The sequence below is a fragment of the Hypanus sabinus genome, chromosome 12 (assembly GCF_030144855.1).
Source record: "Hypanus sabinus isolate sHypSab1 chromosome 12, sHypSab1.hap1, whole genome shotgun sequence".
NCBI classification, from domain to species: Eukaryota; Metazoa; Chordata; class Chondrichthyes; order Myliobatiformes; family Dasyatidae; genus Hypanus; species Hypanus sabinus.
In genome coordinates, this window is record NC_082717.1 from 98,802,585 (window position 1) to 98,826,078 (window position 23,494).

The following is a 23,494-nucleotide window of genomic DNA, read 5'->3' on the forward strand; positions in this document are numbered from 1 at the left end:
GTCAAGAAGAAAAAGAAGTATGTAAATCTTAAAAGGAAGAATCAAACAGAGTCCTTGAGGACTGTAAAGGAGCCAGAAAAAAAACACAAGAAAAGAATTAGGAAAGCCCGGAGAGGCCATGAAAAGTCCTTGGCAAGTAGGATTAAAGAGAACCCCAAGGGATTCTATACCTGCATCAAAAGCAAGAGGATAACTAGGGTGAAGGTAGGACCACTGAAGGATAAAGAGGGGAACATGTGCTTAGATGCAGAGGATGTAGGTGAGGTCCTTAATGAGTGTTACTTCATATTTACCAAGAAGGACATAGAGGAAAGGGGGATCAGTGCCAAGAGTATTAATATTGTAGGGCATTTCAAAGTAAAGGAGGGGGTAGTGTTGGGTCTCTTAAAGAACGTTAAAGTAGACAAATACTCAGGACCTATTGGGATGTACCTTCGGTTATTGAGAGAGGCCAGTGAAGAAACTGCTGAAGCCTCAACCAATATCTTTGCATCCTCTCTAGCCACAGGTGAGGTTCCAGAGGATTGCTAAGTAGCTAATGTTGGTCTATTATTCAAGAAGGGAACCAGAGATAATTTTGAAAATAATATAACAGTGAGTCTCACATCAGTGGTTAGGAAGTTATTGGAGAGAAATTTTAGTGAAAAGATTTATGAGCATTTGGAAAACCATGGCCTAAAAAGCGAGAACTTGCATGGCTTTATGTGGAAAAAGTTGTGTCTTACTAACTCGGCGACGAGGGTGATTGATGAAGGTTGAGCTGTGGATATTATACACATGGATTTTAGTAAGCGTTTGTAAAGGTCTGTCATGGGAGGCTCATCCAGAAGATTAAGAAGCATGAGATCAATGGTGAATTGGCCATTTGGATTTAGAACTGGCTTGCCCATAGAAGACAGAGGGTGTTGGTTGAAGGGATTTATTCTAGCTGGACGTCTGTCATTAGTGGTGTTCTGCAGGGATCTGTCTAAGGGCTCTGCTGTTTGTGATGTATATAAATGACCTAGATAAAATATAGATGGTGGGGGGAGTTAGTAAATTTGCAGGTGTTGTAGAATTGGTGGTGTTGTAGATAGTGTAGATGACTGAGAAAGAATGAAGCGGAATATAGATCGCTTGCAATATATGCAGAAAAATGGCAGATGGAGCTTAATCTGGTCAACTGTGAAGTGTTGTACCTTGGTAGGTCAAACATCAAGAGACAGTATACTATTAAGAGCAAGACTTTAAATAGCGTTAAGGAGCTGAGGGATCTTGAGGTCCAAGTTTATAGCTCCTTGAAAGTGGCTACACAGGTTGATAGAGTGCTTAAGAAGGTGTATGACATGCTTGCCTTTATTGGTCTAGACATTGAGTTTCGAAGCCAGGAAGTTATGTCGCAGCTTTATAAAACTCTAGTTAGGCTGCATCTGGAATATTGCATACAGTTTGGTCACCCCATTATGGGGAGCATGTTGAGGCTTTGGAGGGAGAGCAGAAGAAGTTTACCAGGATGTTGCCTGGATTACAGGGCATGTGCTATAACAAGAGATTGGACAAACTTGGGTTGTTTTTTTTCCGGCATGCTAAAGGCTAAGGAGAGATCTGATAGAGGTTTATAATTTATGACAGGCATAGATAGAGTAGACAGACAATATCTTTTTCCCTGGGTTGAAATGTCTAAAACCAGAGAGAATGCATTCAAGGTGGGAGGGGGTAATTTCAAAGGAGATGTGAGGGTCAAGTTTTTTTTTTACACACAATGTGGTGGGTGCCTGGAATGTATTGCCTGGGGTGATAGTAGTAGAGGCAGATACATTGGAGACCTCTAAGAGACATTTCAATAGGCACAAAAAACAGAGGAAATGGAAGGATACAGACAGAGGGAATTAGATTAGTTGGCCATTTGATTTCTAATTTAGTTGGTCTGGCACAACAGTTTGGGCTGAAAGGCCTAATCTTATGCTGTATGATTCTTTTATAATTTAAATTTAAATAGCATTTAAAAGATAGATATATGGATAGGAAAGGTTTAGCGGAATATGGGTCAAATAGGGACATGGACATGCTGGGCTGAACAGCTTGCTTTCACGCTCTATGACTAGGACATTTTTTCAGCAGCTCACCCTATAACTGGCAGGGTAAATTGTGGCATTATGGGCTACTCCAATAACAAAATTGAGTAAAATTGGTCTTTTGGGTTTAGAAGAATAAAAGATGATTGAGACTTGTAAGGTTCTTTGGAGAATCAACAAGATGGATGCTGAGAAGATACTTCCTGTTGCGCATGTCCTCCACTAGTTACATTGTCTGAAGATCAAAGTACTTGTTGCCTCCAACTAAGGAAAATATCAAAGGAAAATTCCAAGGAAAAGGATCATGAAGCAGAAATGTGGTTTCATTCCAGCAGGAAGAATGGCAAGAGGAGCTACAAGATCTGGGGAGTATATGCTAAGTTCATCGAAATTAGGAGGAAAGGAAGAATTTCATACTTTGAAAGAGGGTGGTTATGAGGGACTAATGAAATTGCTCTTACATAGAACTGTCTAGACATGCCTTCCTGTCCACAGCAACCACTCTCTGATTCTACAGTCAGTGGCCACTTTATTAGGTACAGGAGTATGTTTGTGGTCTTCTTCTGTTGTAGCCCATCCACTCAAGGTTCGGTGTGTTGTGCATTCAGAGATGCTCTTTGGCACATCATTGTTCTAATACGGTATTTGAGTTACTGTTGCTTTCCTGTCATCTTGAATGCACCTGGCCATTCTCCTCTGAACTCTCTCATTAACAAGGTATTTTCACCTACAGAACTAACTCTCACTGGATGTTTGTTTGTTTGTGTGGCATTCTCTGTAAACTCTAGAGACTATTGTGTGTGAAAACACCAGGAGATCAGCAGTTTCTCAGATACTCAGATTACTACCATCTGGCACGAGCTATTATTCCATGGTCAAAGTCACTTAGATCACACTTCTTCCTCATTCTGACATTTGGTTTTGACCATGTCTGCATGCTTTTATGCATTGAGTTGCTGACATATGATTGGTTGATTAGATTTTTGCATTAACAAGCAGGTGTACAGCTGTACCCAATAAAGTGGCCACTGAGTGAACTACTGAGCTGAATAATTGTTTTGCAAAGAAAACCAAGAAAGGAAATCTTGAAGCCACTTAAGAGTGACTCCTGATGCAGGGTCTCAACATGAAATGTCAATCATCTCTTTACTGATGTTCTGCTGAGTTCCTCCAGCAATTTATCAGTTGCTAAGAAAAGTTTTCCAGGACTGTGTTTCATACCAATACAAAATTAAAGAATATGCATTTACCTTGGCGTGCTGGAATCTTCCTTGCATGACCCTTCTGTACCTGCCGAGCTCGGTAACCAAATCCTAAAGACTGCAAAGATTCTGTAATATATTTTTGTCCAGGTGAGACACATACCATCACCAACAATTTTGCACCACCCCCTGAAGGATGAGGAACAGCGTTAGTCAGAATGAGCTTTACATTATTTATTTGCTTAATTATGAATAAATTAGTAGTGGACACAGCTCTTCACACCACAGAAACCAGCCTCCCCTCTTTAGTCAAGAAGTACCAACAATGTCTCCACGTCCTGAGAAGATTGAGGTGAGCAAGCCCACTCCCTGCCCATTTTAACCAATTTTTACAGGAACACCACTGATGTGTGCTGACCAGCTGCGTTCCTGGCAATTGCAATGCATCTGAATCTGACTACAAGACTCTATAAAGGAATGCAAGGACTGCGGAGAGGATCACTCTTCCATGTATTCAAGATATTTCGAAGTTCAAAGTAAATTTTTATTGTCAAATATATCACCATATACAACCCTGAGATTTGTTCTCTTGCATGCACACACAGTAAATTCAAGAAACACAATAGAAACAATGAAAGGTCGCACCCAACAAGACAAACAACCAACGTGCAAAAGACAACATACTGTGCAAATACAAAAGAAAATAATATTAATAACAATAATAAATAAATAAATACAGAGAACATGAGATGAAGAGTCCTTGAAAGTCCTTTGTGGTGGACTCAGTATGTGGTGGAACAGTTCAGTGATAGGGCAAATGAAGTTATCTTCTCTAGTTCAAGAGACTGATGGATTAGGGCTAATAATTGTTCCTGAACCTGGTGGTGTGGGTCATGATGCTCCTGTATCTGCTTCCTGATGGAAGCAGTGAGAAGACAGCATGGCCTGGTGGAGGGGTGTCCTTTCCTGCAACAGCATCTATGTAGATCCGTTCAATGGTGGGAAGGGCTTTACCCATGATGGACTGGGCCATATCCACTACATTTTGTAGGATGTTCTTTTGAAGGCTATTGGTGTTTCCATACCAGGCCATGATGCAACCAGTCAATATACTCTCCACCGCACATCTATAGAAGTTTGTCAAAGTTTTAGACTTTATAATTTCTAAGGAAGTAGAGCTGTTGCCACACTTCCTTCATAATTGCACTTAAGGACTGGACATCTATCAATTCCCTGTTTGGTGCAGCTTCTCAAATGACTAATTGTTTCATTAATTTTGAAGGAAATCTCTCAATGTGAAATGGAAGTATCCCACACTCATATAATCACAGACAAAGCAATTTTTCTGTTTCTTGTACAAAGCAGTGACATTAATATTTCTTGTATTCAGCAATACAAAGAAACACAATAAAATCAGTGTAGATTTCCATTGATTCTATTGTGCTTCTTTGTATTGATTGTGAAGAAAATGAATCCCAGAATAGTATACAATGATATATATGTGCGATGATAATGATCTTATTTTGAACTTTGTTTCCAGAAGAGATGATTCATTGAAAACCACTTTTTTCCTCTGAGATTAACATAAAATCTAGAGGATGACAATGCTGCATGAGAAACTCTCACTTCAAGGACAAATAGGGTAAATTTTCTTGCAGACTGAATTTACTAATCCTGGATCCCATACTGAGGAAAAATTTATGCCATTGTGGTAACTGTGTGTGCTATAACAGATGACAAAATTTACTGAAAAGTACTTTTGCAGCATTGCCTGCTGATAAAATTGTGGGGAGGAGTTTAAAGAACTGAAAAAAATACTTGCAACATCAATATTTCAATTAGGGATGTCAAATTTCTCCGCCAATGAGACTAGATGCACATGCACAATGTTTCCTCAGAACAGTGCTCGGAGATCCAGTAAATGGAAATTAAAAATAAAAGATGCAGTAGCTGAGAGTCGGAATTCAAAACAGAAGATACTAGAAACACTTGGGCAACATTTTGTATGCATGCAAGAAAACAAATTTCAGGATTGTATATGAAGAAAGAGTTAAGGTTTCAGATCCTAGACTCTTCATCAGAACTGGGAAAGACAGGAAACCGGATGGGTTTAAAAGTAGCAGATAATGTGAGAGGGAAGGGTAGAACAAAGGCAATCTGTTGTAACAGTAGGGCTGTGGGGCATAATCAGCAGGCCAATAGAAAATAAACTGATCCAAAATGATGACAGACAGAAATGATCGAAGATCCATGTAGTTCCAGACATTTACAGAACTCTGTACTGTTACATTAATAGTAAAAGATTATTTTCCGTCATGTGCAGCTTGTGTGTGGACTTCGCCAGAAGATGAAGTCGGTTAACTATTCTTGAATTCTTCTTAAAAAATATTGCAGTAGGAAAGTGAATCACTCTCCTCAGAAATGGGAGAAGTGCTCTAGCCAGTAAATATGTTCCCAGTAACATCTTTCTTAGTATGTACTAGCCATTTGCAAGTATGTACTAACCATTTGTGTGAAGGGAAGTGCGAATGTAAAAAAAAAATTAGGCATTCTGACAAAAGTTAGAGATAAGAGCTGTTTGCAAAATTTTGACTTTACTCTGCAGGAAGAAACAAAACTGGTACAGCAACCACACCATGCAACTTGACAGCAACCATGACTGAATGCAAAGAAATATAATGCTAGGAAGGCAAAGAGAACTTACAGTATAGCAAAAAGAAAAGTGGGTATCAGAATTCTCCCTCCTTGCCCTTTCCTTATAAAACTGTTGTACTCACTCTTCTGCTCTTTATACTTGAGCAAAATGTTAGCTGGATTCAACTAATGTAGAATAAAAAGCTTCATTCTGTAATCTTTCTGTCAATGCTGGCCTGCAATTTATTGCTTATATCTAACCTCTGCTGAACAAAGTATGCAGATAAAAATCAAACACATTGTTGAGCTTTCTGCGTCATGCAGACCAGATGAGATAGGATGAAAGATTGGTAGCCCAGATACAGACATCAGTATACAGGCCTCCAAACAGCAGCCGGATGTGGATTACAAATTATAGCAGGAGATAGAAAAGGCATGACAGAAGGGCAAAGTCATGATAATCGGGTATTCTAACATGAAAATGGATTGGGAAAACTAGATCAGTACTGGACCTCAAGAGAGAGAATTGGTAGAATGTCTAAGGGATGGCTTTTTAGAACAGCTTGTTGTTGAGCTCACTAGGGGACTGGCTGTGCTGGATTGGGTGTTGATAAATGATCCGGGGGTAATAAGACAGCGTAAGATTAAGGAGCCTTTCGGGAACTGTGATCACAATATGATCGAGTTCACTTTCAAATTTAAGAAGGAGAAACTAAATTCCAATGTGTCAGTATTTCAGTGGAATAAAGGAAATTACAATGGCATGAGAGGGGAACTGGCCAAAGTTGACTGGACACTAGCAGGAAGGACAGCAGAGCAGCAATTGCTGGAATTTCTGCAAAAAATGAGGGAAGTGCAAGACAGATATATTCCAAATAAGAAGAAATTTTCAAATGAAAGAAGGAAGCTACCGTAAAAGGAAAAGAGAGGGCATACAAGGAAGCCAAAGCCAGTGGGAAGATAGAGGATTGGGAAACTTTTAAAAACTTGCAGAAGGAAACTAAGAAGGTCATTAGGAAGGAAAAGATGAACTATGAAAGGAAGCTGGCGACTAATATCAAAGCAGCTACTAAAAGCTTTTTTAAGTTCGATAGGGTAAAAAAGAGTCGATGGTAGATATAGGACCAATAGAAAACGACGGTGGAGATGTTGTAATGAGAGATGCAAAGATGGCAGAGAAACTGAATGGGTATTTTGCATCAATCTTCACAGTGGAAGACATTTGCAGTATACTGGACATTCAAGAGTGTCAGGGAAGTGAAGTAAGTGCAGTGAAAATTATGACTGGAAAAATGCTCAGGAAGCATAATAGTCTGAGGATGGATAAATCTCCTCGACCTCATGGAATGCACCCTCAAGTTCTGAAGGAAGTAGTGGGAGAGATTGCGGAGGCATTAATAATGATCTTTCAAGAATCTATAGATTCTGGCATTGTACCCAATGTCTGAAAAATTACAAGTGTTACTCCGCTATTTAAGAAGGGTGAAAGGCAGCAGAAAGAAAACTATAGACCTGTTAGCTGACATCAGTGGTTGGGAAGGTGTTGTAATTAATTGTTAGGGATGTTACAGAGTACCTGGAGACACATGACAAGATAGGCCAAAGTGAGCATGGTTTCCTGAAAGGAAAATCCTGCCTGACTAACCTATTACAGTATTTTGAGGAAATTTATAGCAGTGTAGACAAAGGAGATGCAGTGGATATGGTGTACTTGGATTGTCAGAAGGCCTTTGACAAGGTGCTGCACATGAGGCTGCTTATCAAGGTAAGAACCTATGGAATTACAGGGAAATGGGTGGAGCATTGGCTCTTCAGCAGAAAACAGAGAGTTGGAATATAGGGATCATATTCTGGCTGGCTGCCGGTTACCAGTTGAGTTCCACAGGGGTCGGTGTTGGGACCGCTGCTTTTGATGATGTATATCAATGATTTGGACTATGGGATTAATGGATTTGTGGCTAAATTTGCCGATGTTACAAAGATAGGTGGAAGAGCAGGTAGTGGTGAGGAAACAGAGAGCCTGCAGAGAGTCTTAGATAGTTTAGGGGAATGAGCTAAGAAGTGGCAAATGAAAAACTATGTTGGAGAGTGTATGGTCATGAACTTTTGTGGAAGAAATAAACAGGCAGACTATAATTTAGATGGGGAGAGAATTCAAAGTGCAGAGATGCAAAGGGACTTGGGAGTCCTCGTGCAGGATACTCTAAAGTTTAACCTCCAGGTTGAGTCAGTGGTGAAGAAGGCGAATGCAATGTTGGCATTCATTTCTAGAAGTATAGAATATAAGAGCAGGGATGTGATGTTGAGGCTCTGTAAGACACTCGTGAGACCACACATGGAGTAGTGTGTGTAGTTGTTGGCTCCTTATTTGAGAAAGAATATACTGACATTGGAGAGGGTTCAGAGAAGATTCTGAAAATGTTTCTGGGAATGAAAGGGTTACTGTATGAGGAATGTCTGGCAGCTCTTGGGCTGTATTCCCTGGAATTCAGGAGAATGGGGGGAGGGGGAATCTCATAGAAACATTCCGAATGTTAAAAGGCCTGAACAGATTAGATATGGCAAGGTTATTTCCCATGGTAGGGGAGTCTAGGACAAGAGGGCACGTCTTCAGGATTGAAGGACGTCTATTTAGAATAGAGATGTCAGAGGGTGGTAAATGTGTGGAATTTGTTGCCACGAGCAGCTGTGGAGACCAAGTCACTGGGTGTATTGAAGGCAGAGATAGATAGGTTCTTGATTATCTAGGGCATCAAAGGGTATAGGGAGAAGGCAGGGGAGTGGGGATGACTGGAACAATTGGATCAGCCCATGATTGAATGGCGGAGCAGACTTGATGAGGAGTATGGGCCAATTCTGCTCCTAAATCTTATGAAAGTATTCGGAGCAGGTGTCACCATGTGGCTCTCCGAATCTGATTAACTGCTCATCAAGATATTGGCTGAATCTCCTACTACAGCTCCATCTTCCCGTATGAACCCACACATCCCTTGATTTTCTTATTACTTCAAATGCTGTCAATCTCTATTTTGAAGGAAATAAATAATTCAGACTTTAAAAACCTCCAGTGTACAGAATTCCAAAGATTCTAAAGATCCTAGATTCTCCAGCCACATAAGGGGTCCAAAATTGCTTACAATATTCCATGTGCAGTCTGACCAATGCCTTATAAAGCCTCAGCATTACATCCTTGCTTTTATATTCTAGTCCTCGTGAAATGTATGCTGACACTATATTTGCCTTCCTTACTATTGAATTAACCTGCAAACCTGTAAGTTAACCTTTAAGGAATACTGAATGAGGACTCCCAAGTCCTTTTGCATGTCTGATTTCTGAATTTACTCTCCATTTAGAAAAATAGTCTATGTCTTTATTCCTTTTACCAAAGTGCATGACCATACACTTACTTACACTGTATTCCATCTGCCACTTTGTCCATTCTCCTAATCTCTCCAAGTCCTGCAGATTCCCTACTCCCTCAACACCACCTGCCCCTCCATCTATCTTTGTATTGTCTGCAAAACGTATTTGGCCAGCTTCTCTTTCATGCCTCTGTAATTCCCTTTATTCCACTGATACATCTGATTTTACCTTTTTCATCTCAAACTGCAGGGTGCATTCTATCATACTATAATCACTGCCTCCTAAAGATTCCTTTACCTTAAGCTCCCTAATCAAATCAAGTACATTCCATAATACCTAATCTAAAATTGCCTTTTCCTAGTCGGCTCAACCACAAGCTGCTCTAAAAAGCCATCTTGAAAGCATTCTACAAATTCCTTTCCTTGAAATTCAGCACCAATCTGTGCAAATACAAAAAATACTAGTAATACTAATAAAAAATTAAATAAATAAAAATACTGAGAACATGATTTAGAGTCTTTGAAAGAGAGTCCAGAGATTGTAGAATGTGCCATTGCAACCTACAAGTCTTCACACTATCCACAACTCTACCAACCTTTATTTCAGGGTACAGTTAATTGTACTTCTAATCTACACAACACATACAAAATGCTGGAGGAACTCAGCAAGCCAGGCAGCATCTATGGAAAAAAGCATAGTTGATGTTTCAGGCCGAAGCCCTTCGGCAACCCACTTATTTGTTCTCTTGTTTATATTTCCAATCTAGTGTATTTTATTCAGGTCTCATGATGTGATCTCTTCTGCATTGGAGAAAACCAACACAGATTGGGTGACATGTGCTCAAGTCTGCAGGGGTGATCCCAAACACCCACGTACCAGTGACTTACTTCTCTGCCACCACTCTCCTTCTAGTCTACCTGTTTGTGGCCTTCTGCAATGTTCTGATGAGGTTCAAAGTAAACTTGAGGAACAACAACCTTTTTCCATCTGTGAACATCATAACCACCAGTACTCAATATCAAACTCAACAATTCAAGGTTTTTCTGTTGATTCAGAGGCAGCCAGTTCTGCTATCACATTATCCATAAAAAAAATGGTAACTCATAAGAACATGCGAAATAGGAGCAGCAGCAAGCCATCTGGCTCATTGAGCCTCTCCATCATTCAATAAGATAAGGGCTGATCTACTCATGGAATCATCTCCACCTATCTGCCTTTTCCCCATAACGCTTAATTCCCTTAATATGCAAAAATCTATCTAACCTTGCCTTAAATGTATTTACTGAGGTAGCCTGCACTGCTCAAATTCCATAGATTCATGCACAAGCACTCCAAAGTCCCTCTGTACAGTAGCATGCTGTGATTTTTTGCCATTTAAATAAAAATCTGCTCTTTCATTTTTCCTTCCAAGGTGGATGACCTCGCATTTATCAACATTGTACTCCATCTGTCAGATCCTTGCCCACTCATTTAACCTACCTATATCTCTCTGCAGACTCTCCGTAAATTATGCACAATTTGCTCTTCCACTCAATTTTGTATCATCAGCAAACTTAAGTACACTACACTCAGTCCCTTCTTACAGATCATTAACGTATATTGTGAACAGTTGCAGGTGCAGCACTGATCCCTGTGGCACACTGCTCATCACAGATTGCCAACCAGAGTAACACTCATGTATCCCAACTCTCTGTTTTCTATTAGTTAACCAATCCTCTATCCATGCTAATACATCACCCCAACTTTCTGCATCCTTATCTTATGGATCTGTGGCACCTTATCGAACATCTTCTGAAGCTGAGTTTTGCCCTCCTCATTGACACAACCTTGATCAATCAGATAACTTCATTGGCAACATATTGCCACAGTAACCCTAGCCTCACCCTATCAGAGATATTCCCTATCTACTGATTGGAAGAAGCGGAGCTTTGTGTGGAGTGAAGAAGGCTGATTGATGACCTGTTAAGATGTGTATAAAAATACAAGAGGCCTAAGTAAGGTAGGTAGTTAGGAACATTTTCCCACGGCAGGGTTAGCATAACCAGAAGAGCCTTAACACAACCATGGACTCTGCTGCAGTGTTTATGCGCCCCCACAGGCGGGCTGCACAGCAGATTCGGCAGTTGTGCTTGTGAATGTGCACGTTCCAGATAATTATTATTTCATTATGACGGTATTTAACTCCCTTTTTTTCATTATAGTCTTGTTGAGCCTTGGACAAAAGCACAACAATGTTATGCTCCCTGCTTATCTTCATCCTTGTCTAAGAAAAAGGACTACCATTTTGACTGATGTTGGAAACAAGCAGCATTCATTCATTCAGCATTTAGATATTGCTCTCAGCTGTGGGTTTGACATTTTATCTTCAGCCTGAGTGTTTTAGTTATCAGCCCTGCTGGCCTACCATTTATTGTTTTCCTTTCCCTTTAAAATTCTGCAAAGTTCACATTAAAGTCTGTGAACTGCTGACCCATGGCAATGTCTCTGTCTCTCTCTCCATACCTGGGCCACATTCAAATGATTTGGCTGCAAGTCTTGAGTGGAAAAAATTAACCCAACACAATGTAAAGGGCTGACCTTGGCCCTGGGATTCATTGGTCAGGTAGGGGATAAGTTACAGGTGACTGAATCTGTTCTGAGTGAAGTTACCGAAGCATTGCAGCACATAGTCTCATGTCAACAAGCCCAGCCTCATCTGAAGGAACACACATTATCTCTCACAACTGTTCAGCAGCTCACCATGGAAAATCGGAGACAGGTGTCTGCAATTTCCGCTCTCACAGTGGCAATCTACAAACTTGCTGCGGACAGCAAGAGTCAGTGTTTATGACCTTCTAGTGTGGGGTAAGGAAGCTGCTCCAAGGCAGAGGGGCAGTGAGGGCCTTTGTAGTCAAATTCCGCACACTTGAAATAGAGATGGGTTGGAATGGTACATCCCTCATCACTACCTTCCAATGCGGACTGAATGCAGGGGTTTGTCACGAGATTGTTGCCTGTAATGAGCAGGACAGGCTGGATGACTTAATTAATCTTGCTATTCAAGTTGATGACTGCGTAAGTGAGTGGAGTAGGAATAGAATGTCTCAAGCTTCCCACTCACCGTCTGTCCCCTCCTCCTTTCTCATCACCCAGCACCAAGTCTACGGAGAAGCCAGTGGGGCACACATGCCTATCTCAGGAGGAATGAGATCAGTGCAAGAGAGCAGCAAGAGAGCTGGTTTCTGTCTCTATTGTGGTGATCCAGGACATTTTCAGGTGTCATATCCCAAGTGTCCAGTAAAAGAGGGTACCCATCAGCAGTGAGGGGAGTCCTGACAGATCAGTTCTTCCTGCAATTGGCTTCCCCTTCCAGCTGCCTTGTGGTGGGGGTCTCATTCTCATGAACTTAAAAGGCATTTATTAACTTCAGTGCAGCCAGGAATCTCATGGACATCACTATGGCTCAAAGATGGGGAGTTGTGACTCAGGAATTAAGAAAAAAGATCAACATCAGTGACCTCTGGGCATGGGCCAGATCCAGATTTCCACCAAACGCCTCCAACCTGTGCTCTAAGGCAACCATAAGAAGCAACTATACTTCTATCTGTTTGATTCACCTGAACTGCCATTGGTGCTTGATCTCCCCTGGTTATCCTGACATAACCCACTCCAAGAGTGAGGACCGACATGACTAGTCTTCCTGTTCGGGTCCAGCTCAAGCTCTGATCCATGAATCCCTTCCTGTGTCAGCTAGGGATGTGGATTTGTCTGAGAAGAATCTACATAGGCTGAGTATGCTGATCTTCTTGAGGTCTTCAGTAAAAAGAAGAGCACCTCCCTGCCTTCACACTTAACCAGTATTAGTCCTCCCTGGGGCTAGCTTTTTTCCCTCTCACCCAGACATGATGGCCATGGAAGAGTACATCAAGGAGGCATGGTCCTTGGGGTTTATCTATATGTCAACTTCACCAGCAGGAGCAGGCTTTTTGTGAGCAAGAAGGATGGCAAGCTTTGTCCCTGCATTGATTAACTGCCCCTGAACAATATCACTGTGCTACCCTCTTCTCCTGCTTGCCTTCTGCATTCAAACACCTTCAGGGAGCAATCTTCCAAGATTGATCTGTGCAATGCTTATAATCTGGTTTGTATTAGAGAAGGGGACAAGTGGAAGACAGCTTTCAACACCTCCATTGGCCACTATGAGTACCTTGTGAAGCCCTTTAGTCTGGCCAATGCCCCTGATGTTTTTCAGACCTTGGCTAACAATGTGCTCAGGGACATGCTCAATCAGTTTGTTTTTGTGTATTTGGATAACATCCTGACTTATTCCGCTCCCTTCAGGAACACGTCCAGCATGTCAAGAGGATTTACAGACAGCTCCTTGAGAATAACCTGTATGCCAAGCCAGAGAAGTGTGAATTCCATAAAGACTAGGTGTCATTTTTGGACTATATACTTACCCCTTCAGTTTTCAAATGGACCCCAGTAAAATTTAGGCAGTTATGGAGTGGCCCAAGCCTGCAGTTATGGAGTGGTCCATGCCTACAGTCAAATAGGTGTGGCACTTCTTGGAGTTTGCAAACTTTTCTCACTGCTTCGTCTGGAATTTCAGCTCTATTGTGGCTCTCACAAATGCACTCACCAGGAGAACCTCTGCAGGATTCCATTGACAAATGATGTGGCCAAGCATTCTTGGAACTAAACCAATGCCCCAATACTGCAACACCAGAACCCATCTTGGCCACTCATTGTGGATGCATCTGATGTTGGTAATGGAGTTGTACTCTCTCAGCCTTCTTCTGCAAAAAGCCGGCTGCACCTTTATGCCTTTCTTTCCCATTGTTTGATTCTGGCCGAGAGTAACTACAGTGTTGGAAACTGAGAACTTCTGGATGTCAAGGAGGCCCTGGAAGAATGGTGACACTGGCTGGAGGGGGCAGAGCATCCTTTTTTTGTTTGGACAGATCACAAGAACCCTCATCTATTCAGACTGCTAAGAAACTCAACTCCCGTCAAGCCAGTTGGTTTCTCTTCTTCACACAGTTTAATTTTATCCTCATCTATCATCCCAGCAAGAATACCAAAGCTGACACTATCTCAGCTCTACAGGTCTGAGGACAATGCAGATCCAGAACTCATCCTTCCTTGCTTGGGCATTGCTGCTCAATAATTTGGGGAATAGAATTAGAGGTGAGGGCCACACAGTAGTTGGATCCAGGGCCACTTGGGGATCCTCCCAATGGGCTGTTTGTCCCTGCTACAGTGTGCTCCAAAGTGTTGGAATGGGGTCACTCCTCCCATTTCGTTGGCCTTCCAGGAATTTAAGACTTTAGCAAGTGATGATTTGGTAGCCATCGATGTCCCAGGATATCCATGACTTCATTTCTGCCTGTCCCACCTGTACTCAGAAGAAGTTGACATGCCAGCGCCACTCCTGATCCTACCTCTCAGTGGATTTAATCACTGGGCTATCCCTGTCTAATGGAAATGCTATCATTCTGGTCATTGTGGATTGATTCTCCTAGGCTGCCAACTTCATTGACTTCCCTAAACTCCCATCAGCTTGTGAGACTGCCAGTCTCATGGTTCAATAGTTTCCCTCAAGATATAGTGTCCAATCATGGACCACAGATCACATTCCATTTTGGCAAGGTTCTCTATTCTCTTGTAGGAGCCATGGCCATCCTATCATCTGGTTTCCATCCCCAATCCAATCACTAGGCTGAGAGGGTGATGCACAAGTTGGAGTCAACCCTGCACTGCCTTGCCTCTTCCAACCCCATGTCCTGGAGCTCCCAAATGGTTTGGGCAGAGATTGCCCACAATAACCTTCAGTCGTCCTCCGCAGGTATGTCCCCCCTTTGAATGCCAGAAGGATTCCAGCCACCGCTCTTCTCTGATCAGATTGATGCACGAGTTCCTGCTGCTGAACAGTTACAAGTACACCACAAGACAAGCCAAAGCTTCTCTGCTCTATGCTTAGAAGCAACATGCCCGGCAGGCTGATTGGCTCCGAGGGCACATCTGGCCTTTCATGCCAGGACAGAAGGTCTGGCTGACATCAAGGGATCTTCCTCTGAAAGTTGAGAACTGCAAATTGGCCCAATGCTACGTGGGATTGATTATTTGCAGTGAAAAAGGCTATCAACAAGGTCTTGTATAGATTGCGCCTACATACATCAATGAAGATCCACCCACTGTTCAATGTTTCCCAGCTCAAGCCGGTTATTGCCTCTCCCCTGGCCCCAGTCACCCCACCTGCCCCTCCTCCCCAGTGGTTGATGGATCCTTGGTCTATTCATGCAGAGCCTCCTGGTGTGTACGGGGCAAGGTCCAGTAAGTCATGGATTGAGAAGGATATGGCTCCGAGAAATGTTCTTGGATCATGGCGAATGATATCTGGGACAAATCTCTCATCCAGGACTTGCAGTGGACACAGGTCTGTAGTGCCTCAGGAGCCGCACCTAGGGAGAAGGGCACTGTCACAACCACAGATTCTGCTGCAGGGTCTACATGTCTCTACAGGAGGGCTGCGCAGCAAGTTCGGCATTTATACTCATGAATGTGCATGCTCCAGCAAATTACTGTTTCATGATGGCGGTATTTAACTCCCTTCTTTTCATTGTAGTCTTGTTGAGACTTGGGTAAAAGCACAGCAATATTATGCGCCCTGTTTACCTTTGACCTTCTCAGAGGACTACCATTTTGACTGATGCTGAAAAAGATTCATTTAATACTTAAGATATTGCTTTCAGTCACAGTGTTGGCATTTTACTTTCAGTTTGAGAGTTTTAGTCAACAGCCCTGTTGGCTTGGCTTTTATTGTTTTCCTTTCTCTTTAAAATTCTGGAAGTGCCCATTAAAGTCCATGAACTGTCAACCTGCTTCAGTATCTCTCTCTCCACACTTGGGCCATATTCAAATGATTTGACAAGCATAGTTTTAAGATTTCAGGTGAGAAGAAGGAGTATCAAAGAAGATCTGAGTGGATTTTTATTTAACACAGAATGGCTGATATCTGGAATGTGCCTTTAGGGGAGTTGGTGGAATCAGATACAATTACTATGCTTAAGAGATATTTAGATAGAATTTCAATAGAATGATATGGACCCAATGTGAAAAAATTAGATTAACAGAGACAGGAAAAATGTTAGCATGGTCATAGTGGATCAAAATTTCCTTGTTATGAAATGTTACTTCAACTTTCCTTTCCATATATAATTTCTGACTTGCTGTTTTATGCACCAAAGTGAATAAGCTCACATTTTCGAGATTATATTCTATGTTCTTGCCCATTCACTTAACTTGTCTGTGGCCTCTTTTCATCCTTTCCACTACTAGCCCATACATCTTTGGAAAATGGGAGGAAACTGCAACACGGGGGGAAACTCACATGTTCAGATGAGAACGTACAAATTCCTTACAGACAGCAGTGTAATTGAGCCAGTTTTGCATTATCAGACTTGGAAAGGTGGCATTTACTTCCCGCAACAAAACTGAAGGGGAAGTCAGGAGAACACACACTTTTCAGCAGTGGAAAGGGTGAGCAGCTTCAAGTTCCTTGACATCAACATCACAGAGTCAGTCCTTGGACCAACACATTGATGCAATCATGAAGAAGGCACACCAGTGGCTATACTTCACTTGGAGTTTGAGAATCTTTGGTTTTCACCAAATACTCTTGCAAATTTCTACAGATATACAGTGGAGAGCATTCCGACTGGTTGCATCATTGCCTGTATGGAGGCTCCAATGTACAGGATTGTAAGAGGCTGCAGAGGGTTGCAGATTCAATCAGCTCCATTGCACGCACAACCCCCCCACCATTGAGAACATTTTCAAGAGGCGGTGCCTCAAGGTGGCATCCATCTTTAAGGACCCTTCACCTTTGGAACATGCCCTTTCACGTTACTACCATTGGGTGGGGGGGTGAGTATACAAGCCTGAAAACCCACATTCAAAGGTTTAGGAACAGCTATCAGAACAGTCCATGAACATTAACTCTCTATTCCTCTTTTGTGCTTTTTATTTATTTTTGTAACTTTCAGTAATTTTATGACTTGCACTGCACTGATGAGATGAAACAAAAAAAATTCACACCCTAGGTCAGTAACAATAAATCTGATCCTGAATAGCATTACGTCCTGTGGTATCCCACTGGTTGCAACTTATAAACTGGAGAAATAACCATCTATTGTCACAGTCCAATTATTAAATCTCAAACTGCATTGGTATAGTATCTCCAATCCATGGGTTCTAACTTTGTTGATCAATCTGCTGTGTGGGCCCTTCTAAAACTTTTTGAAATCTAAATACACCTAATCTACTGGTTTGCATTCACCTATTCTACCAGTCACATCATCAAAAAAAGCTCCAATAAGTAAGTTAAATAAGGTTCCCTTTCTTAAATCAACACCAACTCTTCTGAACCCTATCATGTTTTGCTAAGGGCTAGTTTAAAGGGCCTTCTTTGTTAGCATGGATGAGCTGGGCTGAAGAGCCTGCTTCCACACCATATTACTCTACAATTCTACATGCTCTCTTGGTATAATCTTTATATTACCAATTCCAGTATTTTCTCTTACCTATATCAGGCAAACATGTGCGTAGTTCCCTTTACTTGACCTTCCTTTGCTAAATATTATGGCCCCATTTCCAGTACTATCCTCCATTCTGCAAAATTCTATCAGGAATTAATACAATTCTTGAAGATGATGATCACTAATGATAGTTGCGATATATATTGGCTTCTAGCTCATGTTTGCTAAGCTTGATTTCTAAATAGCAGCTGCCATTGGAATGGTCAAATACAGTTGTAAGTGAACTTTCAACTATATTGCTTTGTTTAACTTCTGGTCAAAAATGGAAGTCAGCCTTCTGTTCTTAAAATGTAAATGGAAAGCAGCTTGAAGTCAAAATCACAGCTTTGCAAATAGACTCTGTATATTGAAGATTGTCTGTAAAGAGTCACTGAACCTGCTTTATTATTGCTCAGGAGCAGAGTATAACAAAATGGGTTATTGAATTGGGGTTGTTTTGAACTGACAAGCTGACTCTTAAGTTGCTAAGTTCAAGGAAGCTCTTAGAAAAGATAGATAATATCATTTAGAATATATGATATTCTGATGTGTTTGTAGTCCAAATAATTTATGAAAGGTTTCAGAAGTTAGCTTTACAGCATTATTGGTAACTAGCTAAGATCCATGTCTCCAAAAATGCTTTTAAACAGTTTGTGTTAAAAGGATATCTGAGGAAATATCACATGCTGGTGAAGTCACTCATGTGGAAGAAAAAGGGTGTAACTTTAGAGAGCAGTTTAGATGATTAGGAATGGAATAAGGATTATCAAAGAAACATGGGAGAACTAGAATTTATTTCTCCAGCTTCAGTTTCTGCCATGGATAACTTGGTTCTCTGCATCTTTGCTATGTCTTTTAGCTTGGAGGAATTGTACCTGTGTTTTTGGAAATTCTTTATCTTTTTTTTTTGCTATATAGAAAACATAGAAAACCTACAACACAATACAGGCCCTTCAGCCTGTGCTGAACATGTCCTCACCTTAGAAATTACCTAGGGTTACCCATAGCCCTCTATTTTTCTAAGCTCCATGTACTTATTCAGGAATCTCTTCAAAGACCCTATCGTACCCTGTTGGCAGCCCATTCCACGCACTTACCACTCTCTGCATAAAAAACTTATCCCTAACATCTCCTCTGTACCTACTTCCAAGCACCTTAAAACTGTGCCCTCTCATGCTAGCCATTTCAGCCCTGGGACAGGGCCCTCCTCCCTAGGTGCAGCTCCTGACTATCCACACGATCAATGCCTCTCATCATCTTGTACACATGCTTTATGCTTTATCCTTTGCATTTCAGGAATACTTAAGGCTTTAATCTTTGGAAATGGTTTGTGCTACAGAAATAGTTTGTAATTTGAAAATGTTTCACAATGTTTCAAGATTCAAGATAAGATACAAATCCTCTAGGAATTATAAAACCTGTAAGATAGAAATTCTCTGAGTTTTAAATCTGTTTTAAGAGTGCTGTGTGGATTTTAACGTGTATCACTGTAAATAAATGAACTGTGTTTTACTTTTAGTTCAGGAGGGGGTGATCCCACCACTCAAATTGTTGGATATTGGCAGTTAAGCTCGCCAATGGTGAATAAACAGGGAAGTAAACTAATCTTTGAAGATTGGGTAATTACAATATTATCTTCCTTTAGTGAGAGTACTCGTGGTACTTATATCTGATAAGGCTTAAAGTCTTCACTTGTGTTCAGAACTTTGCAGTCAACAAACCCATTATCATCACATAGTCTAGTCATGACCATTCTGAAGACTGCCTTTTTGTTTAAATTTCAGATTTATTTATTAACCTAATTTGTATTCTCCACCTATGTGGTGAGATTCAGACTCATGTATCCGACTAGTAACCTTCAACTCTAGTTACTAGGCCTGTCATCTTACCACTATGCTGTTGTGCTCATAGGACTCCCTGCTATTCTTTACAGCACATTCTGTCTCAGCTTCTAAACAACCCCAATAAGCTGCCCAATTAAGTCACTTCAGTTTAATTTTACAAGTTAGGGTAATGCTACTACAGCACCAGTGACCTATGTTCAATTCCGCCACTCTCTGTAAGGAGTTTGGTGCGTTCTTCCTGTGATCGCATAGGGTTCCTTTCAACAGTCTCGTTTTCTCCCACATTCCAAAAGGTTAGTAGGTTAATTGATCACATGGGTATAATTGAGTGGCGTGGCCTTGCGAGACAGGGGCTTAATACCTTATCATATCTCTAAAATAAAAAAAAGACAAATAACTCGTAAGTCACTAATTTAATTCAGCAGCCAGATCAAGATCACCTGGTAAATTGATATATTTATCCACTTATTAAAATGGTGGTGCATATTGCAACCTCTTCAATGTGCATAACCAATGTAATTCCAAACACAAGAGATTCTGTAGATGCCAGCAATTCTGAGCAACACCCACGAGATTCTAGAAGAATAGAGGGTTATGGGTAACACTAGATAATTTCTAAAGTAAGCACATGTTCGGCACAGTATTGTGGGTCAAAGGGCCTGTGTTGTGCTGTAGGTTTTTTATGTTTCTAAGAAAGCAGGTTAGGCAGCATCCAAGGAGGAGTATAAACCAGCGACGTTTCAGATTCAGTCTGAGTGACACAGCTCATCAGTACTTCAACGGAAAAGCACAGAAGCCAAAATAAGAAGTTGGGGGGAGGGAAAGGAGTACAAGCTAGCAGGTGATAGGTGAAACCAGGTGAGAGGCAAGGTGGGTGAGGGAAGGGGATGAATTAAGAAAGTGGAGGGTGATAAGTATAAGAGGTAAAAGGCTGAAGAAGATGGAGTCTGATTGGAGAGGACAGTGGACTATGGAAGAAAGAGAAGGAGGAGGGGTACCAGAGGGAAGAGCTGGTCAGTTGAGGAGAAGAAAACATTGTAAGAGGGAAGCCAGATTGTGGAATGTAAAAAGAGAGAAGGGGGAGAGGGGAGAAATTACCAAAAGATAGAGAAATCAGTGTCCATGTCTTTAGGTTGGAGGCTACCCAGACAAAATAGTATTTTAATTTTAAAGTGCTGATTCCCAGTCAGAAGTATTTATACATTCGAAACATGCTGATGAAATGTAAATTGGTGGTAATTTGAAGTGTAGGTGCAGTTTGTAAATGCAGTGTACTGCGGTTGAATTTACTTGCAATGCACAATGAGTATTAGTGCAAGTACCCAATATTAAAATAGTTGATTTTTATGAAAATCTTTTACAGAATATACACATACCCAAGGAGTCCTGAAGCAGGTGAGTCAACTTGCTGTTTCGGTAAGGTATATGCGATCGTTGCTCTGCTAGTGCTCCAAACACATCAGCCAATGCTGATAAGCTGCGATTTATAAATGAAGTTTCTCTCAGAGCTGAACCTGTTACTCCTGACATACCTTTCAGAAGTTAAACCGCAGATTGAACATTTTATCTCCAATAATAACACAGAATAAGCAGTGAAAATACTAACAGAAGAATGCATCTTGAAAATCGCCCAGTATTTTATCCCCTTATAAAGTTTACCCTAATATCAAAATGAATACAAAATTTTAGAGTCTCTTAATCTTGCTTCACTTTCTTTGCTTGTACCTTTTTATGGCATGTTCACCAAGGACAGAATTGAAGTTGCATGAAAAAGTTTGTGAACCCTTTGTAATTAACAGGTTTTCTGCATTAATTACTCATAAAATGTCATCTGACCTTCATCTAAGGCACAATAATAGACAAGCACAATCTGCCTAAACTAATAACACACAAACAATTGTACTTCTCGCCATTACTGAGTACACCACTTAAACAGTCAATGTCCAGGTTCAAAAACAGTATGTGAACCTCTGGGGTAATGCCTTTTACAAAAGCTATTTGAAGTCAGCTGTTCCTATCAACGAGTTGAGATTGGAGGTATGGGTTGTCAAGGTGCCCTGCCCTATAAAAAGAAACACATGAAGTCAGGTTATTAACAGAGCCTGCTCTTCTCAAGAAAGATCTCTTTATGTGCACCATGCCTCGATCAAAACAATTTACAGGGAACCTTAGGAGAAGAATTGTAGAGATGCATTAAGTTGGAAAAGGTTACAAAATCATTTCTAAAGACCTGAGTGTTCATCAGTCTATAGTAAGAGAAATAATCTGCAAATAGAGGAAATTGAGTACTGTTGCTAGTTTCCCTAGGAGTGGGTGTCCTGCAAAGATCACACCCAGTGCACTATGAGAAATGCTGAAGAGGGTGAAAACAAACCCAAGGGTAACACCAAAAGGCCTGCAGAACTTGCTAAAGTCTCTGTTCATGTGTCCACAATAAGAAAAACACTGAACAAGAATGGTGTTTATGGAAGGACACCATGGAGAAAACTACTGCTCTCCAAAGAAAAACATTGCTGCATGTCTCAAGTTTGTTGAGACCTGGATGTTCCACAATGCTTCTGGGACAATATTCTGTGGACAGAGACAAAAGTTGAACTTTTTGATAGAAATGCACACTGCTATGTTTGGAGGCAAAGTGGCACTGCAAACCAACACCAAAACCCCATAACCACTATGAAGGAGCACTATGTTGGAAGGAACATTATGGTTTGGGGCTGCTTATCTGCCTCAGGGCCTAGGCAGCTTACAATCATTGAGGAAACAATGAATTCAAAATTGTATCAAGATATTTTATAGGAGAATGTCAAGGTAGCAGTCCATCACCTGAAGCTTAATAGAAGTTGGATGATGAAACAGGACAATAATTCAAAACACAAGAGTGAATCAACAACAATGGTTTAAAAAGAAAAAAAACTTTTTTTTGAATTGGCCAACTCAGTGGCATGACCTGAAAAGGGCTATTCATGTAAGGTATCCCAAAAATATTTATGAACTGAAACTGTTTTGTATGGAGGAATGGTCTAAAATTCCTCCAAGCCGATGTTCAGGACTGTTCAACAGTTACCGTATACACCATTACACACACACCAGTTACTGAAAGCAAAAGTTCACATTTTTTTCCAACAAAGACATGTAATATTAGATCTTTTTTCCAATAAATAAATGAACAAGTATAATGTATTTTTGTATCTCTTATATAATTTGGTTCTCTTTATCTAGTTTTAGGACTTGTGTGAATTTCTGATCATATTTTAGGGCATATTTATGCAGAAACAGAGAAAATTCTAAAGCATTTACAAACTTTCCAGCTCCACTGTATACTCCTGGGATACCACAAATACCAACTTGCTAATTGTCAATACATTTAAAATTTGATCAGGTACAGAATTCTTTGCTGATTTATCTTCTCTCTTTCAAGATAAGGAAGATGATTAAATGGCCTACTGATTCACAGCTGGGTTGATAATATCTTTTCAAATCTCTCAGACATGGGAATGGTCAGTCTAGATTTTCTACTTTCATGAATTTTGGACACTTCTGCAGGACTGTTAGAAATTGATCCACCATGAAGGTATGCTCTTGACTATGGCTGATATTTTTCACCTTAATATATTGGTAGAAAGCTTTGCCATTTCACTTATAAAGCCCAGCCTTGGAAACCTACTGTTGCACAACTGTCTTATTACCCAATATGCTACCAACAGTACCAGAATCAAATCCCATTTCACTTCTAGACTACGTTAATATTTTGGCATGTTTTTCTTTTTAATTGTAAATTAATCATCCATCTCTAAGGGTGGTTAGCAGGAGCCAACATTCATCATGAGTGTTTAGTTGTG

General features: G+C 40.8%; 2 protein-coding genes across 2 annotated transcripts in view; one reads left to right on the forward strand and one right to left on the reverse strand.

The window, feature by feature from the left end:
• Positions 1–23,138, forward strand: part of LOC132403178 (platelet-activating factor receptor-like) — a 38,548-nt gene extending 15,410 nt beyond the window's left edge. The window contains exons 2-3 of the mRNA XM_059986538.1: positions 21,019–21,050; positions 23,074–23,138. The gene's annotated coding sequence lies outside the window, so the exon portion shown is untranslated. The remainder of the gene's footprint in view (positions 1–21,018; positions 21,051–23,073) is intronic.
• The window catches only part of kif25 (kinesin family member 25), a 152,684-nt gene that overhangs the window by 11,433 nt on the left and 117,757 nt on the right, over positions 1–23,494 (reverse strand). Inside the window, exons 8-9 of the mRNA XM_059985268.1 lie at positions 21,032–21,187; positions 3,305–3,445 (exon numbers count right to left, since the gene is read on the reverse strand). Coding sequence (XP_059841251.1) covers positions 3,305–3,445; positions 21,032–21,187 — 297 coding nt within the window. The remainder of the gene's footprint in view (positions 1–3,304; positions 3,446–21,031; positions 21,188–23,494) is intronic.